General features: G+C 43.5%; 1 protein-coding gene across 9 annotated transcripts in view; it reads left to right on the top strand.

Moving 5' to 3' along the window:
* Positions 1 to 22,196, top strand: part of LOC137564051 (pleckstrin homology domain-containing family A member 5-like) — a 272,573-nt gene that overhangs the window by 199,288 nt on the left and 51,089 nt on the right. For 4 of the 9 annotated variants that reach the window (XM_068277364.1, XM_068277354.1, XM_068277361.1 and 1 more), the window contains 6 exons: positions 2,467 to 2,941; positions 4,409 to 4,492; positions 6,573 to 6,689; positions 9,383 to 9,436; positions 12,337 to 12,417; positions 20,030 to 20,092. In XM_068277364.1, the coding sequence (XP_068133465.1) occupies positions 2,467 to 2,941; positions 4,409 to 4,492; positions 6,573 to 6,689; positions 9,383 to 9,436; positions 12,337 to 12,417; positions 20,030 to 20,092 (874 nt within the window). The remainder of the gene's footprint in view (positions 1 to 2,466; positions 2,942 to 4,408; positions 4,493 to 6,572; positions 6,690 to 9,382; positions 9,437 to 12,336; positions 12,418 to 20,029; positions 20,093 to 22,196) is intronic. The other 5 variants (XM_068277357.1, XM_068277355.1, XM_068277358.1 and 2 more) reach the window with 5 other exon arrangements.

Genomic DNA, 22,196 nt, shown 5'->3' with positions numbered 1-22,196 from the left:
TGCGCAGGGAGTCATGCTGATTGCACATACAATGCACTCAATGCAGAGGGAGTCATCCTGCCTGTACACACAGTTTTCACTGCACAGAGAGTCATGCTGCCTGCCCACTCTTTGCAGAGACTCATTCTGCCTGCACATAAAATGCACATTTGCCTGTCCGTACAGTGCACACTCTGTGCAGGGAGTGGTGCTGCCTGGACATACACTGCACACACTGCACAGGGTGTCATGCTGCCTGCACATACATGGTGCACACATACAATACTTGCTCTGCGTAGAGTGATTCTGCCTGCACATACAATGTTTTCTCTACGTACAGAGTAATTCTGCCTTCACAAACAATACTGAGGGCTCGTTTCCACTGTCGCGAATCCGCATGCATCCAACGCATGCGGATTCGCACATGTAATGCAAGTCGATGGGACTGTTTCCACTGTAGCGTTGTTGAGGTGCGTTTTTTCAGCGGTGAAAAAACGCACAAAAGAGCTGCAGAATTCGCCTGCGAGTGGAATGCATGCGAATCGCATGCAATGTATTTAATAGGGAAATCGCATGCGGTTTCCCCATGCGTTTTTGCCGCAAATTCGCATGCGAATTCGCATAGGTACCAATGTAAATTCACACAGGCAGTGACATGGTTAAAATCGCATGCGAATTCGCGGCAAAAACCGCATGGGGAATCACATCCGCATACTATTTCATCAGCGGTGGAATCCAGGCGATTCCGCACCGCAATAGTGGAAACGACCCCTTACTCTGCACAGTCATTTTGCCTGCACAAACCGTGCACACTCTGTGCAAAGAATCATGTTGCCTGCACATACACTGCACACTCTGTGCAGACAGTCACACAGCCTGTGCATAAGATACACCATAGAAAGTTACATTGCCTGCACATACAATATACATGTTGCCTGCTCACAAAATGTTCTCGCTGCAGAAACTGTCTGAAGCATACAGTACAGAACACAATTGGTGTAATGTGGCCAGGTATACAGTTCAAATTGGACTTATTTTATTGAAAATTATTTTATCGGAAAAGGGTGGGGGTTTGAATGCAATTTTACATTACAAAAGCTTCCACGTTTTATGATGGCAGATGTCAACAAATTGTTTTTAGTTTTTTGTTTTTTTTTTGCCAATGAGACCAGACGGATGCAGAACAGCTGCTATGTGTTGCAGAAACAACTTGGAGAGCCTTGTCCAGCCAAGACTGCTAGCTGGCCTTTAATTCTTACATTTGCCAATTGCCTGCTCCTTTAGTCATCAGTCCCTTACCCTGTAATCACTTCTGCTGCCTTACTGGCCTCATCCTCCAGTGCTCCTCATTTATCCCCTGCTTCCCTTTTTGCTTTACTTCCTCTGTTGCCTATTTGTCCTCTATTCTTAGCCTTTTGTTGCTGCTGTTTTTATATAAGTGCACCTCATCTTTTTGTCCACCCTATCCCATATACACTGTTCGGCATCACTCAATCCTCAGTTCTCCATTGCTCTTTTGTTAGTGTTCCTCTCTTCCCTTCCACCCATAGTGCTTTGCTTTGTTCTCTGCTGCTTCCTCTCTGTCCTCCTTATTCCTCCTCTGTGCTCAGTACCCCATTGCTGCTTTTTCTGCGTCCCCTCCATCCCTTGTGTGTCCCTTGTCCTCTTTTCCTTCCTAAACTCAGCATGTTCTTGGTGCTCTTCATCTGTCTTATTCCTGGTGCACTGCTGCTGCTTTCCTGCTCCTTTTTCATCTTTTATTAGCTTGCCTCCTATGACTGTCCTCCTCATCTTCTCCACTTGTTCCATGTGTTCTGTGCCTTCATTTACTCCTGCCTTTTCTATCCTGTTCTAGCCTCTTCTGTCAGCACCCATTATCAGCCTTCTTCTGTTCCTTTCCCTGTGTTTGTATTGCTCTTCTCTCTGTCACTTGTACTCTTCTCCTTCCTCTTCTGCCGCCTATGTCCCCTTTTCTTCTCCCTCCTCAGGACTCTATTGCTGATTCTCTTATGTTACTTTTTCTCATCGCTTTCTGCCTTTATACCTATCCTACTTCCTTTGCTGCTGAATCTCTGTCCTTCTCTTTCTTCAATTCTTAGCCCTCTGTTGCTGCTTTTCCTGTGCCAATGCTCCTTCACCTCTCCTTCTCCTTCTATCCTTTATTGTGGGATGCTTCCTTGGCTGCTGCTTCTGCATTTGTGTCCACCTCTTTCTCCTACTTTGCTCAGCCCTCCATTGCTACTCCTTCTATTTTGGTGTTTCAGAAATCTCAAAGCTCTTATACTAAACAGCTCTTTTTGCATGGTTTCCTGAAAGTGAAAGAGTTAATGATACCATTGAATGGTAACCTCTTTCCAGCTTTATACACAGATTACATTCCAATGTATAACACAATTTTGCATAAGCCTAACTTTATATGTGTTGCTTTTTTTTCCTTTTGGATAATTATTCTGTATTCATGCAAAAATCAATGCTCTCATTCTGTAGAGTCATGTCCTATCAGACCCTACCCAGGAACATGCCGAGTTATCGGGCTCCGGTAGTGCCGCGATATCCAGAAGGCTACAAGACACTTCCACGCAATCTGAAGACACGGCCAGACAGTGTGTGTAGCACAGCAGGAATGGGATATGACAGAACGATGGTACCTATGAGTGCAACAGCAGAGGAGAAGAGACGGTCGATCCGTGATGATACAATGTGGCAGCTTTACGAGTGGCAGCAGAGACAATTTTACAATAAGCAAACGACTCTGCGGCGACACTCTTCTCTGACCAGCCCAAAAACAATGGTGCACATCTCTGATCAGACACTGCACTCCATACCTCTGTCACCATCCCATGGCTCCATCTCTGGCTATCACACTTATTCTCCACATCGGGCCTACAGATCAGAGGTATCCTCACCAGTCCAAAGGGGTGACCTAACAATTGAGCGCAGACCCAAGCCTCAGACCTGCAAGGTGATCTGAATATTATCTGCTGTTAATGCGTTATTTCATGTGAAAGAGTGACAATCAACAGAGTATCACCTTAAGTTGTGTTTGAGTAGTGATCTCAAAATTGTGAAGTAATAACAGCACTTGCCTCAGTGTTACATAATTGATATTTGCAGTGACATATACAGAGCATTCACTTTGTGTTTCCACTAGTGTTATAAGCAGTGTGCCTTGAGTGTATAGTTGGCTGTGCTTTGTGCAGAACTCACACAGTGTGTCAGCTGCTTGTGTTGTGCACAGAGTCTGTTTGTTTCAGCTGATGGTCTTGTTTATTGAGTGCTCTGTTTTACTGGGATTTGTTATGCAGGCAGTGCCCTCTGTGTGTATTAGCTAACTGTTACTTGGATGTCCTATGTGTCAACCAATGGTGTTGTGTTCAGAGTGCTGTGGGTCTGCTGGCCATATTGTGTGCAGAACTCTTTTTGTGTGTCCACTACTACTAGTTATGTTGTGTACAGTGTCACTGCTCACGGTTAGTCAGTTGGTTGTGTTGTACACAAAGACTGTCTCGTGGGTCAGCTGGTTATGCTATCCACAGAGCATTCCATGTTACCTGGTTGTGCTGTGTGGATAGTACTTTCTATGTGTGTTGCCTGGTTATATTGTGACAGGTAAGTTGTTTCTATGTGCTTAATTGTCTGGAAGCCCCTCCCTGCAGAACTGCATATGCCAGTTACACCTTGACTAAAGCACTGTCAGTCCATATGATGTTAGCTAGGTATTTTTTGTGCAGAACACTCTGTGGGACAGCTGGTTGCATTGAGTTAAAGCAGTACACTGTGTATCAGCTAGTTGTGTTTCGCACAGAGCTTTCTACAAGTTTCAGCTTATTTTGTGTGCCAAGCACTCTGTGTCAGGAGATTATTTTGTGCACAGAGCATTTTGCGCTTGTCAGCAGGTTATGTTGTGTGTAGACCACTCTGTGTGTCAGCAGATTGTTAGGCAAAAGAACTCTGTGTGCCAGATGGTTGTTGTGTGCAGAGCACCATGTATTAGCTGCTATTGTTCTGTGTGTCAGCTGGTTGTGTTGTGTGTAGAGCACTCTGCGTGTCTGCGCTCTATGTATGCTATGTACTGAGCACTCTTATTAGTGTCAGTTGTTTGTGTTATGTGCATAGCAATCAGTCAGCTGTTTATGTTCATTAGAGTGTGCTCTGTGTTTAGTTATGGTATGTGTTGAGCACTCTGTGTGCCTGCTGGTTATGTTGTACCAAAATGCATGTTCCAGCTGGTTATGTGTTGTGCCGAGCTCTCTTTCCACCAGATGATGGTTATGCTATATGTAGAGCACTCTGTGTCAGCTGGTTATTTTGTGTGCAGAGCAATGAGTGTAACCTGGTGATATGTGTGCAAAGTATTCTATGTTATGGCTGGATGTATTCTGAGTGAAGTTGCAAGATAATCTGACATGGAATTGTTGACTTTCTGTAGCTGGGTCTTGTTCCTGATAGAAGGTCAGTGCCAGCGGGATTGGCCCTTCAGCCTATTTCACCGCAGGGTCTTCAAGGCAAAACGGTGAGTGGTGTATTTATCTGTAATAGCAGCATTTATCCTGTGTACAGTGTACAACCTTCCGCAGGCTTCTCCTCTATAGAACCTCTAATGCTCAGCTTACAAAGCAAGGTCCCCCTGCAGAGATAACCAGGAATCATCTCTTTGTAAAGTTCTGCAGTGATTATTTGTGAGTTGAGAGATGCAGTATGAGTATTCCTCTGTGTAATTTTCAGCGTATCTGGAAGAGTCAGGAATACAACACACAGTACAGAGCAAGGCCATTTTAAATATATACAAAGATTTCCTTTTCATCCTATCAGATGATCATAGTAGCACCATCTAGAGACTTTTTGCATCACACTGGAAGGCACTGCAGTAGTCTTAGGACTCTTTTCCACAGACTGTTGATGGGCAGTGAGATGCCTTTCAAACTCTCACAACTGCTTGCTGCTGCCTGGTAAGGGCTCTTTTCCACTTGTGCACGGCATGCGTCTTGTGAGACGCGATGCCGGCACAGCTGCTCGCCTCTCGCAGCCGAATTCCTTTAGCTGCACTATGCGCGGCTATGGGATTCGGACAGTCACGCGCAGAATTGTGCTGCAGGGCCTCAGATTTTTCCTCGGCCACGAATACGGATGCCTTACATAGACTTCTATAGGCTGCTAAAATCCATCCAAATTTGTGGGCGGGGAATCGGCCCAGAATCGCAGCAATGGAAGCCTAGCCTTTCTGCTGGCTGCTGCCTGATAACTGCTCACTGCAGCCTGGCAACTGCTTGCTGAGCACACAGTTCAACAGTCCGTGGAATAGAGGCATTAGGCTACATCCACAGTGACACATTGCAGTATGTAGCCTGTAAAAACCAGGTCACAGCGGAGGGTAAAGTTACGTTGTATGTTATGCGTGTGGTACAACACGTAAAGTGCATAGGTAGTATGCATCACTGCAGCTGGTATCACCCATGTTGTGCAGTGCAACGCTGCTTGCCTCGCATTACTCCAACGGATTCTGTCGCATCGCATTGTTAAGGCAACAATGTGATCGTACAATGACAGTATAATTGCATTGCGTTAGCAATGGGATTATATTGTCCACCGCAACATTCCACAACGTGCCACGGTGAACATAGGCTTTACAGACTTCTAGATTTTGATGGACTGACTTTATTTTGTTCTGTCTAAAAAAAACACTATTACACAGCTGGTTTAATTTTGTTATTGTAAATTCTTGTTAACTAATCAGTCACCAAAAAGTGATACAAGCGATCTGCCAAAGCACCAATCAGTGCCAACTTGCGTTTTTGTTCTACTTCTCTTTTTTTCTCTCTGTGGGTCTAGCTGAATATATAATGCTGGTCTCCACTTGGTGCTATTTGGAGCTCAGACAGCATCTTTCCCACTTATCCTGCAATGCAAAGTGACCAGGTGGGAACCATCCAAATTGTACTGGTGCTTAACTTTCATGCCAATAGTATTATCTGTGACTTCGAGCATTCTGAACATTTGCTTACTGAGTTCTGTCATTCCCTCAGGCCAGTTTGTGTACAGTGAGAGTTTCACTTTGAAATTGTCTGCTGGCTTTTTGACTGGAATGGCTGGACTTGGGAAAATAGCATTACAGGTAGAGAAATATTATCACATAAGCCCTCATATGGAAGATTTGTTGAGTGCACCATCTTATATCTCTTTCAGGGATTCAGTTACCAAATAATCCTATTGGTTCACATTACAACGCTGGACAGAAAATATTTTGCCCCAAGGTGCAAGGCTGACTTGCTACTGCTATCCGTAATTCTTCCTTTGCCCAAGAGCACCATCAGGTTTGCTTATCAGCCAGACACTTCCTGCTTGTGACGCATAGCTACCCTGTATCCCACAATGCAGTGCTCAGCGCTGATTTGTGACCCACACAGTCCAGTCTGTCTGATGTGCAACTCAGGGACTGGCCTGTCTGATTCACAGACCTTTAGAAACAGGCAGAGGTTGACCTGTATAGCCTGTATAGCATGTGACCTTCAGATGCCAGCCTTTATAGAAAATAATGTATGTGACCAGAATGACTTAATGAGCTGATGTCATATCTTCTCCCGCCTGCTCTCTAGCCAGAGGAGCTGACGCTCTTACTCATCAAGCTACGGAGGCAGCAAGCTGAGCTGAGCAGCATCCGGGAACACACACTTACACAACTTCTGCATCTAAAGCAGTCGTGTAGCCCAAAGGTCAGCTGCATGTATCGCCCACCTGCATCATACGTGTGCTTTGACAATCTTGTGACGTGGACTATTCCTGTAGTGGTTGGGCGTGTGTACCTTCCCTTACCCTCAATCATGCATGTTCCATCACTTTGCATAAGTCTTGTGGGCACTTATGGTGGCGGATTCACAGAGACAGTAGAAAGTGTGCTTCTCTGTCATCATTTCTTATTGGGTGTGGGGGGTGTCTACCTAATGTCATACTTTGTATACAGATTGCATTTATGTCACAAATAAAGAATATAAGAGTGCTTTCCTCCCTATGATAGGGAGATGAAGGGCCTGACTGTGATGATGTAATGGAAAGTGCGATCCTGGCTGTGATGGTGAAGTGGAGAGTGCGATCCTGGCTGTGATGGGGAAGTGGAGAGTGCGATCCTGGCTGTGATGGGGAAGAGGAGAGTGTGATCCTGGCTATGATGGTAAAGTGAAGAATGTGGGCATGGATGTGATGGTGAATTGGAGAGAAGGGTACTGGGTATAGAAATAAAATAGAGAGCGTGAACCAGGCTGTATTGGTGAAGTGCCTGGGTGTGGTGGTGGAGAGTGAGTGCCTGGCTGTGGTGGTGAAGTGGAGAGTGTGGGCCTGGCTGAGATGGTGAAGGGGAGAGAGTGCTCTTTGCTGTGATGAAGTAGAGAATGGGGACCTGGGTGTGGTGGGTGAAGTGGAGAGTGAGTGCCTGGGTGTGGTGGGTGAAGTGGAGAGTGAGTGCCTGGGTGTGGTGGGTGAAGTGGAGAGTGAGTGCCTGGCTGTGGTGGTGAAGTGGAGTGTGTGGGCCTGGCTGTGATGGTGAAGTGGAGAGAGTGCTCTTTGCTGTGATGGTGAAGTAGAGAATGGGGACCTGGGTGTGGTGGTGAAGTGGAGAGTGAGTATCTGGGTGTGGTGGTGAAGTGGAGAGTGTGGGCCTTGCTGTGATGGTGAAGTGCCCTGCTGTGATGGTGAAGGGGACCTGGGTGTGATGGTGAAGTAGAGAATGGGACCTGGGTGTGATGGTGAAGTGGAGAGTGAGTGCCTGGGTGTGGTGATAAAGGGGAGAGTGTGGGCCTGGCTGAGATGGTGAAATGGAGAGAGCGCGCTTTGCTGTGATGAAGTGCCTGGCTGTGATGGTAAAGTGGAGAGTGTGGGCCTGGCTGTGATGGTGAGATGCGAAATTGAAGTCCTGGCTGATATCAAGCGATTGAGATGTGATTGCGACAGGTATGGCCCTGCTCTGCATGGGAAGGGGGGGGGGGGAACAGAACCTGTAGAAGGTGTGTCTGGCTATGGTTTTGTTACAGGTCTGGTGTTGATAGGGAGACTGTAAAAGTGAAGATGTAGCTGTAATATAATGCCAGAATACTAGGAAGGGGTGTATCAAGGCTGCTGTAGTTGCCACCTGGGTGTGATAATCTGATTTCCATGTTGCAGTGTGACAGTGAGGACTGATGATTAGAGATGGTCAATGAAATGCTAATTTTCCTAACTTGTATGGAATATGTAAATTGTATGCAGGCCAATCAAATACAATTCTGGGAGAGTTGAATTAGCCCAGTTCACAGAAGCAAACCATTTTCCAGGAAAAATCTGCATTTTGTTGATCATCTCTAGTGACATCAGGATATGTCTGTATTGAAGGGATAGCATAGATCAGTGATACTACAGTATTGCAGTTGCAGGCTGCCTGTAATACAGGGAATACACGGTTCATTTCTGCCATGCATTTCTCCTCTCGATCGTTTTTGCCGCTCGATTCTGCAGTCGATTCTCTTATCTTCCGCTCGTTTTTCTCATCTTTTTCCATTCACTTTTATCAGAAATCGAGCGGCGAAAGAATCGAAAGGGAGATCGGACATCTCGGAAATTATCGAACCATCTAATCACCTAAAAAATGAACCGTGCATTCCCAGCATAAGGATGTGTTATCAATGCTGCAGACTGCCTGTGATGATTGGTGATATCAGTGCTGAAAGCTGCCTGTGATGATTGGGGATATCCGTGCTGCTGGCTGTTATGATGGGTGATATCAGTGCTGCTGGCTGTGATGGATGATGTTAGTGCTGCTGGCTGTAATAATGGGTAATATCAGTGTTGCAAGCTGCCTGGGATTATGGGTGATATCAGTGCTGCAGGCTGGCTGTGATATCCGTGCTGCAGGCTGGCTGTGATGATCAGGGTAGGCTGTGATGATTGGTGATATCAGTGCTGCAGACTGCCTGTGAGGATTGGTGATATCTGTGCTGTAGGCTGCCTGTGAGGATTGGTGATATCAGTGCTGCAGACTACCTGTGAGGATTGGTGATATCAGTGCTGCAGGCTGCCTGTGATATCAGTGCTGCAGGCTGCCTGTGATGATCGGTGATATCAGTGCTGCAGGCTGCCTGTGATATCAGTGCTGCAGGCTGCCTGTGAGGATCGGTGATATCAGTGCTGCAGGCTGCCTGTGATGATTGGTAATATCAGTGCTGTAGGCTGCCTGTGAGGATCGGTGATATCAGTGCTGCAGGCTGCCTGTGATGATTGGTGATATCAGTGCTGCAGGCTGCCTGTGATGATTGGTGATATCAGTGCTGCAGGCTGCCTGTGATGATCCGTGTTGGTTGGGAGAGATGTTGCTGGCAGCAAGAGTTGCAGAGTCTGACACGTTCTCTGTCCTCTCTTTATTCTTTAATGCGGCCAATAGAACGAGATTCTCTCACATCATCTTCAAAGGAACCTCATCTATGTGGATCACCAGGTGGGATTTGGAAGTTTTTTCTTTACATTTGCTGGAGTTAATATTGCATACTGTGACCCATAGCTGAACCGCGTCTGTTGCCTGAGCAGAATTCTCAATTCTCCTCTGAGATACAGATGTGTCTGCAGAATAGCAAATTAGTCTTCCTAATGCCGGGTTTAGCAGCCTTTAGTAATATCTTTTCTGGAATGCGACAATATGTGAGATGTAACCTGTGTCAGACAATATACTCCGTCTGAGAATCTGGGATTGAGCCGAAGGGCAGGGCAGACATAACATGCGAGAGGTGTGAGGGTGAGGAACTTCTTTACCACCTAAATTATACGTTTATTATTTTATCCTGAAGCATTCTCTGTTTGGCTTCCTGCGTATCTCTATATCCTCCAGCAGTGGTTGTATATCTGTATGTTCCAGGCTTTTGGGGGGGGGGGTTGTTATGTTGGGAAGGAAGGTTTATCTTTTTTCCCTGGGACAAACTTCCCTTTGAAGACTGCATCCAACAAGCCTCCAAAACATCCCCCACACTCGCAGTAGTTAATGAGAAACAAATTGCGGCTTGTATGCAGATGCAATGCAAATTGTATGCAGCTTGGAATAGGGCTATTCAAAATTAGCAGGATGTGCATTTGATTGGCTGCATATAATTTGTATGATATTTTCATGCAAACTGGAATTCTTTGCATCTCAGTGACTTCTACCCCATCTAAAACATACAACAGAAAGAAAGCCTCTGTGGGTCCACAACAATAAATAGTCACATGCCAATAATTAGTGAAAAATATATATCCAGTATTTTGTCCATGGACTTATCCTGTGACATAAAAATAAAAACATTTAAAATCTCCTGTATTGTATATGTACTGTATTGTACCTTTATCTGCACCAGTACTGTTCTATTTAATGTATTCACAGACACACATCAACTTACAGCACAGGTCACTTTTAATTGGTCAGCTGATTGACTAGTTTTTTTTAGATTTTCTGTATCAGGTTTGTTTAAACACTAAATTTTTCTGATTTGTTTCTGATATTTACGCCAATTATAACTATTGCGGGCTCCCTTGTTTGATTACACTCTTGACCAGGGGCGTCACAATAGATCCTGCAAGGGATGCAGCTGCAGGGGGGGGGGGACCAGAAGCCGCAGGGGGCCCCGTGGGGGGAGAAGTTTCTTTTCCCTGTCCTGAGAGACTTACAAATAAGGGCACATAGAGAAAAAATGTTCTGCTCTCTGCACAATTGTTTTAATGACTGCATCTGCTTAGCCATTGATAAGGAATCATACAAAGTTTTGTAGACAAAGATTTGTGCAGCAGGCTCCTGTGTACAGAATTGCTCTACCACCAGCCTTTTTTACCCCTCCCTAAGCGCTGTGCACTGTAGTGATACTTGAGTCTGTAGAGCCAGTTCTGCTCCATCAGTGATGGACAGAGTGAGTGTAATAAGCTAAGGGCTGGGAGCACACTCGTCTGTCAGTTTTCTGTATGTTTCCTGCACACCATGTGTATCTGTATGTGTGAAAACATGCATGTTTTATCACAGAAGCTAATGTAATTGATAGAGAAAATGCGTGCAGTGCACTGTTGTTTTTATCTACATGGGGAAAACACATTCAAGTATGCACTAGCCAATTGAATAACATTGTTTCTAAGTTTACCTGTGTAGAAAGCGAGGGGGGGCCCCATCCAAAGTTTTGTAGAGGGGCCCAGTGATTTCTAGTTACGCCCATCGTGACCCATAGTGTTACATTATAATTGTGAGCATAGCTTGTGAGATTTCTGTTGACTGTCAGGTTTTGGGGAGCTTTTTATTTTTATGACACTGTCCATTAATAAAATAAGTCCATTAATAAAATACCGGATATACTTTATATTTCTCACCGGCTTTCTTTCTCTTGAATGATTATGATTTGTTAAACGGTCTTAGTGGGTTAGAATATTTTGGAAATATAGATTTCATCATTATTGCTCTTTAGTGTGTCAGTCTGTTTTACACCATCCCACTCTTTTGTAGATTTGTCGGAACAAAAAAAGTAGAGTTCCTGATCTGCAAAAGGGTTCCAGTGCTGCACTGTGTGTGGAGGAGATACTGAGATGGGTCCTATTCATACTTAAAGAGGAACTCCAGTGAAAATAATGTAGTAAAAAAAGTGCTTCATTTTTTACCATAATTATGTATAAATGATTTAGTCAGTGTTTACTCATTGTAAAATCTTTCCTCTCCCAGATTCACATTCTGACATGTATTACATGGTGACATTGTTACTGTGGGCAGGTTATTTAGCTGTTTCTAGCTGCTCTGTCTGTTACAGACAGCTAATAACAGCTATTTCCTGTCTCTGAACATTGTTACATTGTGGCAGTTTGCCAGCAGTACCGCGGTATTCAGAGCCTCTTGTGGGAGGGGTTTCAGCACAAAATCAGTCACACAGCGCCCCCTGATGGTCTGTTTGTGAAAATCATTGTCTTTCTCATGTAAAATGGGGTATCAGCTACTGATTGGGAAAAAGTTCAATTCTTGGTTGGAGTTTCTCTTTAAGGTACATACACACGTTGGATTTGCGCAAACGACCCATCGTTTGGATGTCCAAACGACCGGTAGTTTACGCAAATCCGATGTGTGTACGCACCTTTAGGCTCTCCTATGGCTGCCACTGCTTCTCTGTCAGATGTTGCCCCCTAGTGACTGGATGTGGGGTTTACAACAGATTGTTATGTTGCTCTACTGTATGTAGATAGATGCAAAGGTGATATTTGAAGTTGGACACAGTTGATGATTGTAGAGAAGACAGTGGGAAGCACAGAATGTTTCCTTTGTGTTGGGGTGGGGAATGTGTTACAATGTCCTCTCTGATATCTGGCTCTGCTCTAAACTTTGCTCCTCCTCCGCCTCTGACATAGATGAAAGACAATGACCCGTTAATCAGCATGGTTCACACCATGATTGAGAACTCTGCGCTTAGACCACAACTGTACCAGCAAGTAAGCCCGTGGACTATATATTATCATGTGTGACCCCTCCCTGGTTGACATCATATGCTTAGTCCACCTGCCTAGTGATATCATGTGCTGAATCCACCCCCCTGGTGACATCTTATGCTCTTAGTGACATCATTTGTTAAACCCACAATGACACCACATGCTTAACCCACTACCCTGGTGACATAATTTACCTACTCCCACCTCCCTCTCCCCTTCCAGTGTTCTCAACTGTCTCCCTTCCTATCATCATCATTTGCTGAACCTGCGATCCTCTAACATCATGAATTAAACCCACTCCTAGACTGGTAACACTATCTCCTCCTACCTTGACTGACTGACTCACTTACTGGTGACATCATGCCATGGCTTTCACTCTCCATGGCGACAACACATACTGACTTCTCTCTGATGTAGTCATATTCTGAAGTTACCTTCTTAATGGTGACAAATGGTAATTCTGCCACCCTGGATGCTGAGTCCAGATTTCCTCAGTGACATCTTATCCTAAATTCCCTTTTTATTCATGATACATACTGAACTCGCCACCTTTTGTTGTAGCATGTGTTAAAGTTATTAGTCACATGATCTGCTTACCTACTACTGACATAAAGCTGGGAATACACAAGTTTTTTTTGGCAGATTTTCTTTCCAGTCGATTTTCCGATGATTTTTCTGATCAATTTCCATTGACTTCTATGAGAAAATTGGTCAGAAAAATTATCAAAATCAGATCGGACCTTTTGGAAATTAGATGGCCATCTATCTGCCAAAAAAACTCATGATGTATTCCCAGCATACGAGTTATGTGGAGGCGAGGACATAGACATTCTTGCATTGCACTTTTCCTCACTACAGACCTCCTATACATACCTTTTTCTGGGCAATGTTATTTACCAGCTACCCTTCAATAATGACGCTCCACTTTCAAGCACCCATAAATAGACTTTTCCTCCATGGCTTCTCATATGCCTGTTTCTTTCAACCCCCCCCCCCCCTCAATACACACTTTGATCACATTACCCAACTCCCCATCAACTTCCCCATCTGGTGATGTCATTGCCAGTCTTCACTGTGTTTGGTCTTTTAAAGAACTGTCCATCAGTTTGGCTGCAGTCCATGTTTGAAAGCACAGGTGGCTGCTTTTGGTGTTGGTATGGCTTCTGTCTGTGTCCTGCTTTCACAGTGCTCTGTAGGTTATGCTCCCCTGTTGCCAAATGTTGATAAACAGTCATGCTAGGGATTTGGCCTCGCAAGCGGTATACTGGTAAGAAGGTCAATTTGTGAATTTCAACAATGGCTTTTAAATCTTCTTCTAGTCAGGGTGCTAAAGCTACACAGAAACTATTGTAACTTGGTCATGCGATATTCAAGAATCCATCAGTGCAATTTAATTCACATCGCAAAACGCTAGCGATTTATAAATCGCTTAGGTTGCTACTTTAAAATCAGAATCAAGGAAAGTATTTTCCATTTTCAATTTTTTTTTGTGAAGCGCAATCGCTTTTTGGAGCTATTTTTAAGTGTGATTGTGCTTCAATGTTTAAAGATAATCGAAATTGATGAAAAATCACAAACGTTTGCATTGGTGGAAAAAGAGCCCTTAGTGTAGATGGCAGGAACACTGAGCGAGTCGGAGAACATTTGGTTTCTGAAAGGTTTGTATAGATCTGTTGATAATATAGAACAAAATGCAGCAGAGTTTATAACTTATTACTTTTAGTGCAAATACCAAAAGATGTTGACCAGCACTTTTCTTATAGTGTTAGCCAAAATTGGCTAACACGGTACAATACCCTACTGCTATTTCTTATAGTGAAGATCTTTTCCTGAGCACAAAGTGACCTCCCATCTCTTCTCTACACTGAATGTAGGTGACAGCTTCCATGACTTTCAGCTTCTTACTGCTGTGTGCAGCTCAATAAGAATGCTGTAATGAAAGCCTAACCTCTCATTAATATATTCATATCTCGTCACATTATTATGATCACCTGCTAATATCCAGAATAACCACCTTTGGCTGTACATACAGAAGTGACTCAGTAAGGTGCCTTTTTCATTGTCGGTAAATTATGATTTGTCCATGACAACAATGGTTGCTGTATTGGCAATTTATTGACCTTATATACCTTTGAAGTCTGTGCCTGTTTGTTGGTTGTGTGCCCCAAATGTGGGCATCTGGTGAGCATAAAAATGTGACTCGTTCTCTATTAGTACTGCTACATTAGAATCTAATTTGCAGTCACTTTTTAACCTGCAGCCATCTCTGATTTTTCAGGAATGGCAATTGATTTAAAACACGCTTTCCAGAAGCCATGATGGCATAAACTGGATAGTGAATTTCACACCCCCATTTGCAGAGGCTGTGCAGTTCATCTGCAGACAACAGCATTTGGCACTTGAAATGTCAGGTGTTCACTTAGGCCCAGTGCACACCAAAACGCACTGATTTTTCAGAGCGATTCTAGGCATGTGCAGAACAATTTTCTAAACATGCCTAGCGATTTTTGGAGCGTTTTGGAGTAGCTTTTTTTTATATTTTGTTACAGTAGAGCTGTAACTGAACAGCTTCTGTAACAAGACGCTTTGAAAATCGCTCTGATCTACGGCTTTTCAGAGCAATTTTCCACTTTCCAATACTTAACATTGAGGCTGAATCGCCTCAGAAGTCAGCAAAAATGCTGCAGGACCCACGTTTGTGTTCGGGGAAAAACCTCATCACTCTGGTGTGCTCCATCCCATTCAAATACATTAGCCAAATGCTTTTCAAAGCGCTGGCGATTTTAAAAGCGCTCAGAAGAGCTCTTGGTGTGCACCTGCCTCAAGGGAGATTTGTTTCACAGATGTTTAGTTTTCCTAATCAAAGGAAGATTAAAAGCAGTTTTCAATGAATAGACCATAGGATGAGACAAAAAAGCACCAGATTGAAGAAATCATAAGGTCTATATTCAGTGTGTACTTGGGATTAGATGTTTCTGATAGCCCAACTAAATTACTTAAAGGCTTCTAGTAAAAACTTTGCTCTAACCGTCCTGCAATTCGTTGAACCATTTTGTTGAACATAGAAGTTGCCATCTTTGACCTTACTGAGTTTCGCCTTTCCTGTGGTTTTCTTAGTCTCTACCTTAAAACAAGTATGTAAGTGAGGAGAATCAAAAGGAAAGCATAGCCTCTACAGCTCCATACTTGTTTCAAGCGAGGGATTTAGAATGTGTTCTAACTAGACAATATTGGTCACAGCCTGGAAACCAGCATTTTTAGGAGGTGAACCTTGCCAGCTTCATAGCACTAATCACAGATGGGTTGTAAGTAAAAAGGTCAGTTTAGATATGCTGTCATCACTGACAGGTTTTTCATCATTGTCTTGACAAAACAAGCTTTATGGGCTAGGCAAAACTTGGGTTGATATCAGCCAGATGTCAGTTTCCAGCATCTTGTAGAAGATGGGATCTCAAAGTAAAATGATAATTTTGCCTTGGAATGGTTTAGGTCTCTGACATCTCCATAGGTCATTATATTCCTTTCCTTTATACCTTTCTGGCATTGTCTGCCTCATAGATCATCTGTTAGTTGCATCACGCCGATACTTGTCAAGTGAAAAATAGCATCAGTTTCCAGACACAGCTTAAAGGGGTTCTTCCGCGAAATAGAAAAAAAATAAAAAGTGGTTTATTTATAAACTATTAAAAATCCTCTTCAAATAGTGCGAAAAGTGTTTTTAAAAAATGAATAGTTTCATCAAAGTAACACGTAATGTAATCAGTGACAGATGTCGGCCAGGGAGGCTAATCCATTTGTTAGGGGTTTTTTTTTTGTACTATAATATCACAAACATAACTGCTGCGTACCTAGTTGACAGTTCTGTAGTCCGTTGCTGTCAGGAATGGCTCTTACAATTAGAATAACGGCTGTTATCTCCCGGAGCTCTGCGCAGTTATTTATTTTAGTTTCAGGGAGGGAGAGAGAGGACCCCGGAGCAATGAATCAGGCAGAGGGAGATCAGCTGATCAGTGAGAACGTAATTTGTTGACGTCATTGCCCGGCAACCAGACTACGGCGTGTATGCAGAATCCTCTTTATCTCCTGAAAGCGAGTGATCTCTTTGTCGCTGCAAGATTTATGGGTTTGTGTTTTCTTATTAACTTTTAGCTGCCTGGAGAACTCAACACAAACCAATAAATCTTGCAGCGACAAAGAGATCACTCGCTAGAGGATTCTGCATAGACACCCTACGTTCTCACTGATCAGCTGATCTCCCTCTGCCTGATTCATTGCTCCGGGGTCCTCTCTCTCCCTCCGTGAAACTAAAATAAATAACTGCGCAGAGCTCCGGGAGATAACAGCCGTTATTCTAATTGTAAGAGCCATTCCTGACAGCAATGGACTACAGAACTGTCAACTAGGTACGCAGCAGTTATGTTTGTGATATTATAGTACAAAAAAAAACACCCCTAACAAATGGATTAGCCTCCCTGGCGTCATCCGTCACTGATTACATTAGGTGTTACTTTGATGAAACTATTCATTTTTAAAAAACACTTTTCGCACTATTTGAAGAGGATTTTTAATAGTTTATAAATAAACCACTTTTTATTTTTTTCCTATTTCGCGGAAGAACCCCTTTAACTGGTGCACAGAATAATGTGCAGTTGCTAGAAGGGTTTGATCTTAGGAAGAAGACAGATGCCAGTAGCTCTGGACAGTTTGTGTTTCCCTGCAGTTCCTGTGTCTGGTGACAGTGATGTCCAATCACAGCTCGGGCTATGCAAGCACCTTACCTTGTGGCACATCCAGGGTTTGCATGAGAAACTAGCCGTGTGGCAGTCACCCATTATCTCCTGTACATTGCATGGGAAGCCGCTCTGTGTGTATTCTCTGTATGAAAAAATGTCTCATGCTTCTTCCCCTAGCCTTGGTGATTACTTCATATTAATGCAGATAATTGTGTAATATATTCTGAAGTGTGTACTGTGGGCCTCGCTACAATGCATATTAACAGCATTTGTCATTTATTTGTATTTGTCTTATGAATCTGCTTTCCCGTTGACAGAATTGGGGCACATTAGGTAGGATTCCCATCATGCAGCAGTAACACATTGTAATAATTAGGCAGTATGGATTGCGGTGCCTGTGCTCGGTGTACAGCCTCTGTACGGAATATTGAACTCTTTCCGGGAATAAAAAAAGAGGCAGAGCCGGCATGAAACGTCCCTAATGTGCTGGTGATCACCTCCCTGCTGGTAGTTCATGTCTGGTGAAATTACGCTGCTTTATTTATTTCAGTCCACATAAATTCTAAAATCTTCTCGACTCCTGGAACAACAGCTGACATTGAACGCAATCCGTACATTTAAGGCTGAAATGGACGTTTCTGCTTTTTCCTGAAAATGTTTTCAGCATTAATATTTTCACAAAACTAAACCAAATTCTGCTACATATGTTGTATAGACAGTCCTTCAATCTGCAAAGATTTGCTTTTTTTTATGAAGAATTTGCAGATATTTACTTCATTATGAATAGCTTTTGTAATTTAGGAAAAAAAAAGGTCCGAATTAAGTAGCTGAAGGTGCAGTGCAGCCCAGGAAAATTTTGAATAATGTTAAGATGTTTAGAATCATACTCTCATGTCCTCCTTCTCTTCTGCTAAAACATTCCTTTGAAAACAGAGTTACATTTCTTGAGACAAATACAGTATGTAAAATAATTAGGCAACAAAGTCCAGATTACAGTAGTCAGTTTTGCAAAGGAAAATCGATAACCACAATATGAAACTCTGTTCACAATCAACATATTTTGTAATGTTAATGCATTTTTTTGTGTGTATGTTATTATCTTTTAAACTCAAACAACTAAAAAAACGTAATTTAGTATCAAAAGCTACATGACATAAAAAGTAACTGTGCATTAACACTGGTAGATATGCTACTTTTTAGTAGACGATCACTACTTTACATTTGCATACAAGTGGCATATATGCTTTTCTGGATATGTAAAGACAGGCCAATCGGCCACAATGTTTAAGGCTTGTACACACGTCCAACAGAGTGCACGACTAACTCAAAGACCTGTCCAGTCGCAAGACCAAGCAATTGCCCGACTTGTACTTTCCCTGCACCCATCATCTGAACAACCAACTCATTTGTATAATGCACATACAAACAGAATAATTGACTGGACAATATGGCCACATTCAAAATAAGTACAAGTCGTTTAAAGGACACAAGTGGCCAACTTCACGATATCAGACCAGCAGTCGTGTGAGTTGATCGTGTGAGTTGATCTGCCAGTTGGATCGGGCAAACCGCCTGTTATCAGTCGCTCGTCTAGTTGTTTGCCACATGTCCAACAGACCAGCTTTGGATGATAGTTGAGCAGGACAGTTGCACATGTGTACGAGTCTTAAAACCATTTACAGGTGAGGTGAGTTACATTTAATATCTCATTACAATGGGAGCTGTCAAGCAGTGTTATACTGTATATTAGGCAGATAGTGTACAGTCAGCTCTTGAAGGTGATGTTTGGAAACCAGTTATGATCTGAACTTTTACAAGGCCAAATTCTGAAGTTAATGATTAGTAATTTTCAAGTGGACCAAGGACAGAAAACCGGTGAACTATCACAGAGTTATAGATGTCCAAGACTCGCTGTTGCATATAGGGACTGCATAGCTACAGGGCCAAATTCTGATGTCTAGTGATTAGTAATTTCTAAGTGGACCAAGGACGGACAACCGGTGAACTATCACAGGGTTATGGATGTCCAAGACTTGCTAATGTATATAGGGACTGTATAGCCGCAAAACAGTCAGAGAGCCCATGCTGACCCCTATACACCACCAAACACACCTACAGTCAATACATGACATCAGAATTTGACAATAAAGTAATGAGAAAAAATGGTGCAGTCTAATTTCCTTTGGCTTCAAAATTACCCAAAGCTCAATTTGGTTAAACATTTGTATGATATGCTGCAAAAGCATGTCGTATTTATGGAGATACCACCTCACAACATACAGGACTTGAAGGATCTGCTGCTATCGTCTTAGTTCCAGGTACCAGTATATAAGTATATAATATACACGCACTTGCACACACTTCAAATGGTGCATACATGCTGCCTAGAGGTTTTTCCTGAATCTTCTCAACAGTTTTTATGTTGACACGATAACTTTCACAGCACCATCTTGTAACACTCTGTAGTCATTTCCATATTAAACCTATTTAGGTCATTTTTGGAAAGGTTTTGGAATATATTTTCTTGCCATCTGAATGATGATTAGAAATCTCCCTCCCTGCATGTAAGGACATATCCATGCTTTGCCGTTGCTCTGCCTTCATTCTGCTAATGTTTGTGATACAAGCAGTTGCCTCATTGGCCGTTACATGTGAGAGTAAAATTCTAGCACACACAACTTTTCACTGTTCTCTGAAGGGCTCAGCTACTCTGGAAAGTTTGTCACTTAGAGATTCATTACTTGATTAAAACCACCTCTCTTGTAATGCATAGAAATGGAGATGCTGCAGAGAGAATTGATCAATTCTAAGTGATGAATAATTGCCCAGTTAGTTTGGCCCAGAGGTTTACCACCTCTCATCTTCTGTTGTGTTCTTTACAGATGACTCAGGATGAGTGTCGGCCTTCAGCATATAAGCATCGCTCTGAAGAGGCAGATGTAGATGTGAGTATTGCTGCATGCTTCCCTCACCAGGTATCATGCTAGAAGATATTCCCTAAGTTTGTGTGCATAACAGTTAGTATAAAAGTCATGGTGCACTCGGTTCAGAAAAAAAACCTGCTCTAATCTGTGGGAGCATGCAGTGGTGGCTTTTTTCTTGGCTGTTAATTTAATGGCCAAGAATCCGCAGTAGTACTTAATTAGATATCAAATTAACGTCCAAGAACCTTAAAGGGATACTGTACGGGGTCGGGGGAAAATGAGCTGAACTTACCCGGGGCTTCTAATGGTCCCCTGCAGACATCCTGTGCCCGCACAGCCACTCACCGATGCACCGGCCCCGCCTCCGGTTCATTTCTGGAATTTAAGACTTCAAAGTCTGAAAACCACTGCGTCTGCGTTGCCGTGTCCTCGATCCCGCTGATGTCATCAAGAGCGCACAGCGCAGGCCCAGTATGGTCTGTGTCTGCGCAGTACACGCCTGGTGACCTCAGCAGGAGCGAGGACACGGCAACGCAGGCGCAGTGGTTTTCTGACTTTAAAGTCAGAAATTCCAGAAGTGAACCGGAGGCGGGGCCGGAGCATCGGTGAGTGGCTGCGCGGGCACAGGATGTCTGCGGGGGACCATTAGAAGCCCCGGGTAAGTTCAGCTCATTTTCCCCCGACCCCCCTACAGTATCCCTTTAAGTGGTTAAATATTTTATACGTACTAGAGTGATCTCAGCCAAGGTGGCCAGTGTGGACTGTATAGCATTTGTACAATGCAATCATTGGGGAACTAATCAACTTGGCTATGTTGACCTCCTGCTGGAAGCCGCTTCATCATGTGCTGTGCCACCAGCCATCTCTATAGAAACAGAACACGTCTGTAGTGCCTGGCACTTTGCCCCAAAATGTCACCCAAGGGATGGGAACCCGATCCCTGCAGGCAGTATTTTTTGTGCATGTCAATGCTGCTTTACTCAAATAGCCACATCTCCCTCACCATTAGTCCCCCCAGCTCCCCCTCCGCTGTATTGCTGTCAGCCCTAGGGAAGTCTGCAACTCTACTGTGTGGGCATGGCCCTGGCAGTGGGCCGCCAATCACACTATGTACGTGTAGTTGCAAATATTACAAACTGCGCAAGCATACAATGCTTCAGGCTATGGGATTACGATCAAGGAGATGTTGGGACGTGGCAGGGACAACATGTGGGGTGACAGCGGCACAATAGATTTGAGCGGCAGGACACAGAGGGATACTATGAGGAACTGGAAGAAGCCCCAGGTAAGTCACACTCAACTTTTTCTCCCCACTTGAGGTTTACTTTAAAAAACAGCAAAGCAAACATAACGGTAGCTAACATAAAAACAAACAAGCTGTAAATTGGCCTTGGACTATGACAGAGATCGGATTATCATGAGCACCTCTGAGTGAGACAGTGACTTTGTATTGTTTACTGCTGTGGAAGATGTCAATACTTTACAAATGCATAGTAAGAATAAGGCATATTTACAGCAAGAAGCACATGCTTCCTTGGCTCTCCCTGTTTTTATTTGTAGAAAGAGTGTCTAGACGAGTTCAGAGACGGGTGGGATACGAAACTATAAAATACAGGCGCTCCCTAAGGGCTGGTTCACACGGATGGTTCTGCGGCAGTAAACAACACTTGTTTAAACACTGTTCATGTCGTTTGCGAAAACGCCACATTTTGACCCCAATTTTCGCCATCAACCCATTGGAGTTTAGCCGGTCCTGAAAGCAACATGTTGCTTCCAGGTATCGTTTACCGCCATGGTTTCGTGTCCCCCCTGCAGGGATGAAAAACGCTGCCCGCCGGGAAGTGCAAGCTTGCAGAAAAGCATTTGGACCGAGATGCCGGGCTGCTGCCGGCAGCTGTTTCACACATACAATTGAACCAGCCCTTATTAACAAACAGGCCTGTTCTGGAAGATTGTTAGTAAGTTGAGCCCTATGTTAAACATGGTGAAATGTGGATAAATGGTTTACTTTCAGACAACTCTGGATTTGGATGTATACCGATAGTAGAAACTATGTTTTGTTTTTTTCAGTGTGCTTTTAAAGTGTTTTAACCACTAACCTTCCTCCCGGGACAAGTATCTACGT

Source organism: Hyperolius riggenbachi, chromosome 3, assembly GCF_040937935.1.
Source record: "Hyperolius riggenbachi isolate aHypRig1 chromosome 3, aHypRig1.pri, whole genome shotgun sequence".
In the NCBI taxonomy this organism is placed as follows: domain Eukaryota; kingdom Metazoa; phylum Chordata; class Amphibia; order Anura; family Hyperoliidae; genus Hyperolius; species Hyperolius riggenbachi.
This window is presented reverse-complemented; position numbering and strand designations above follow the sequence as displayed.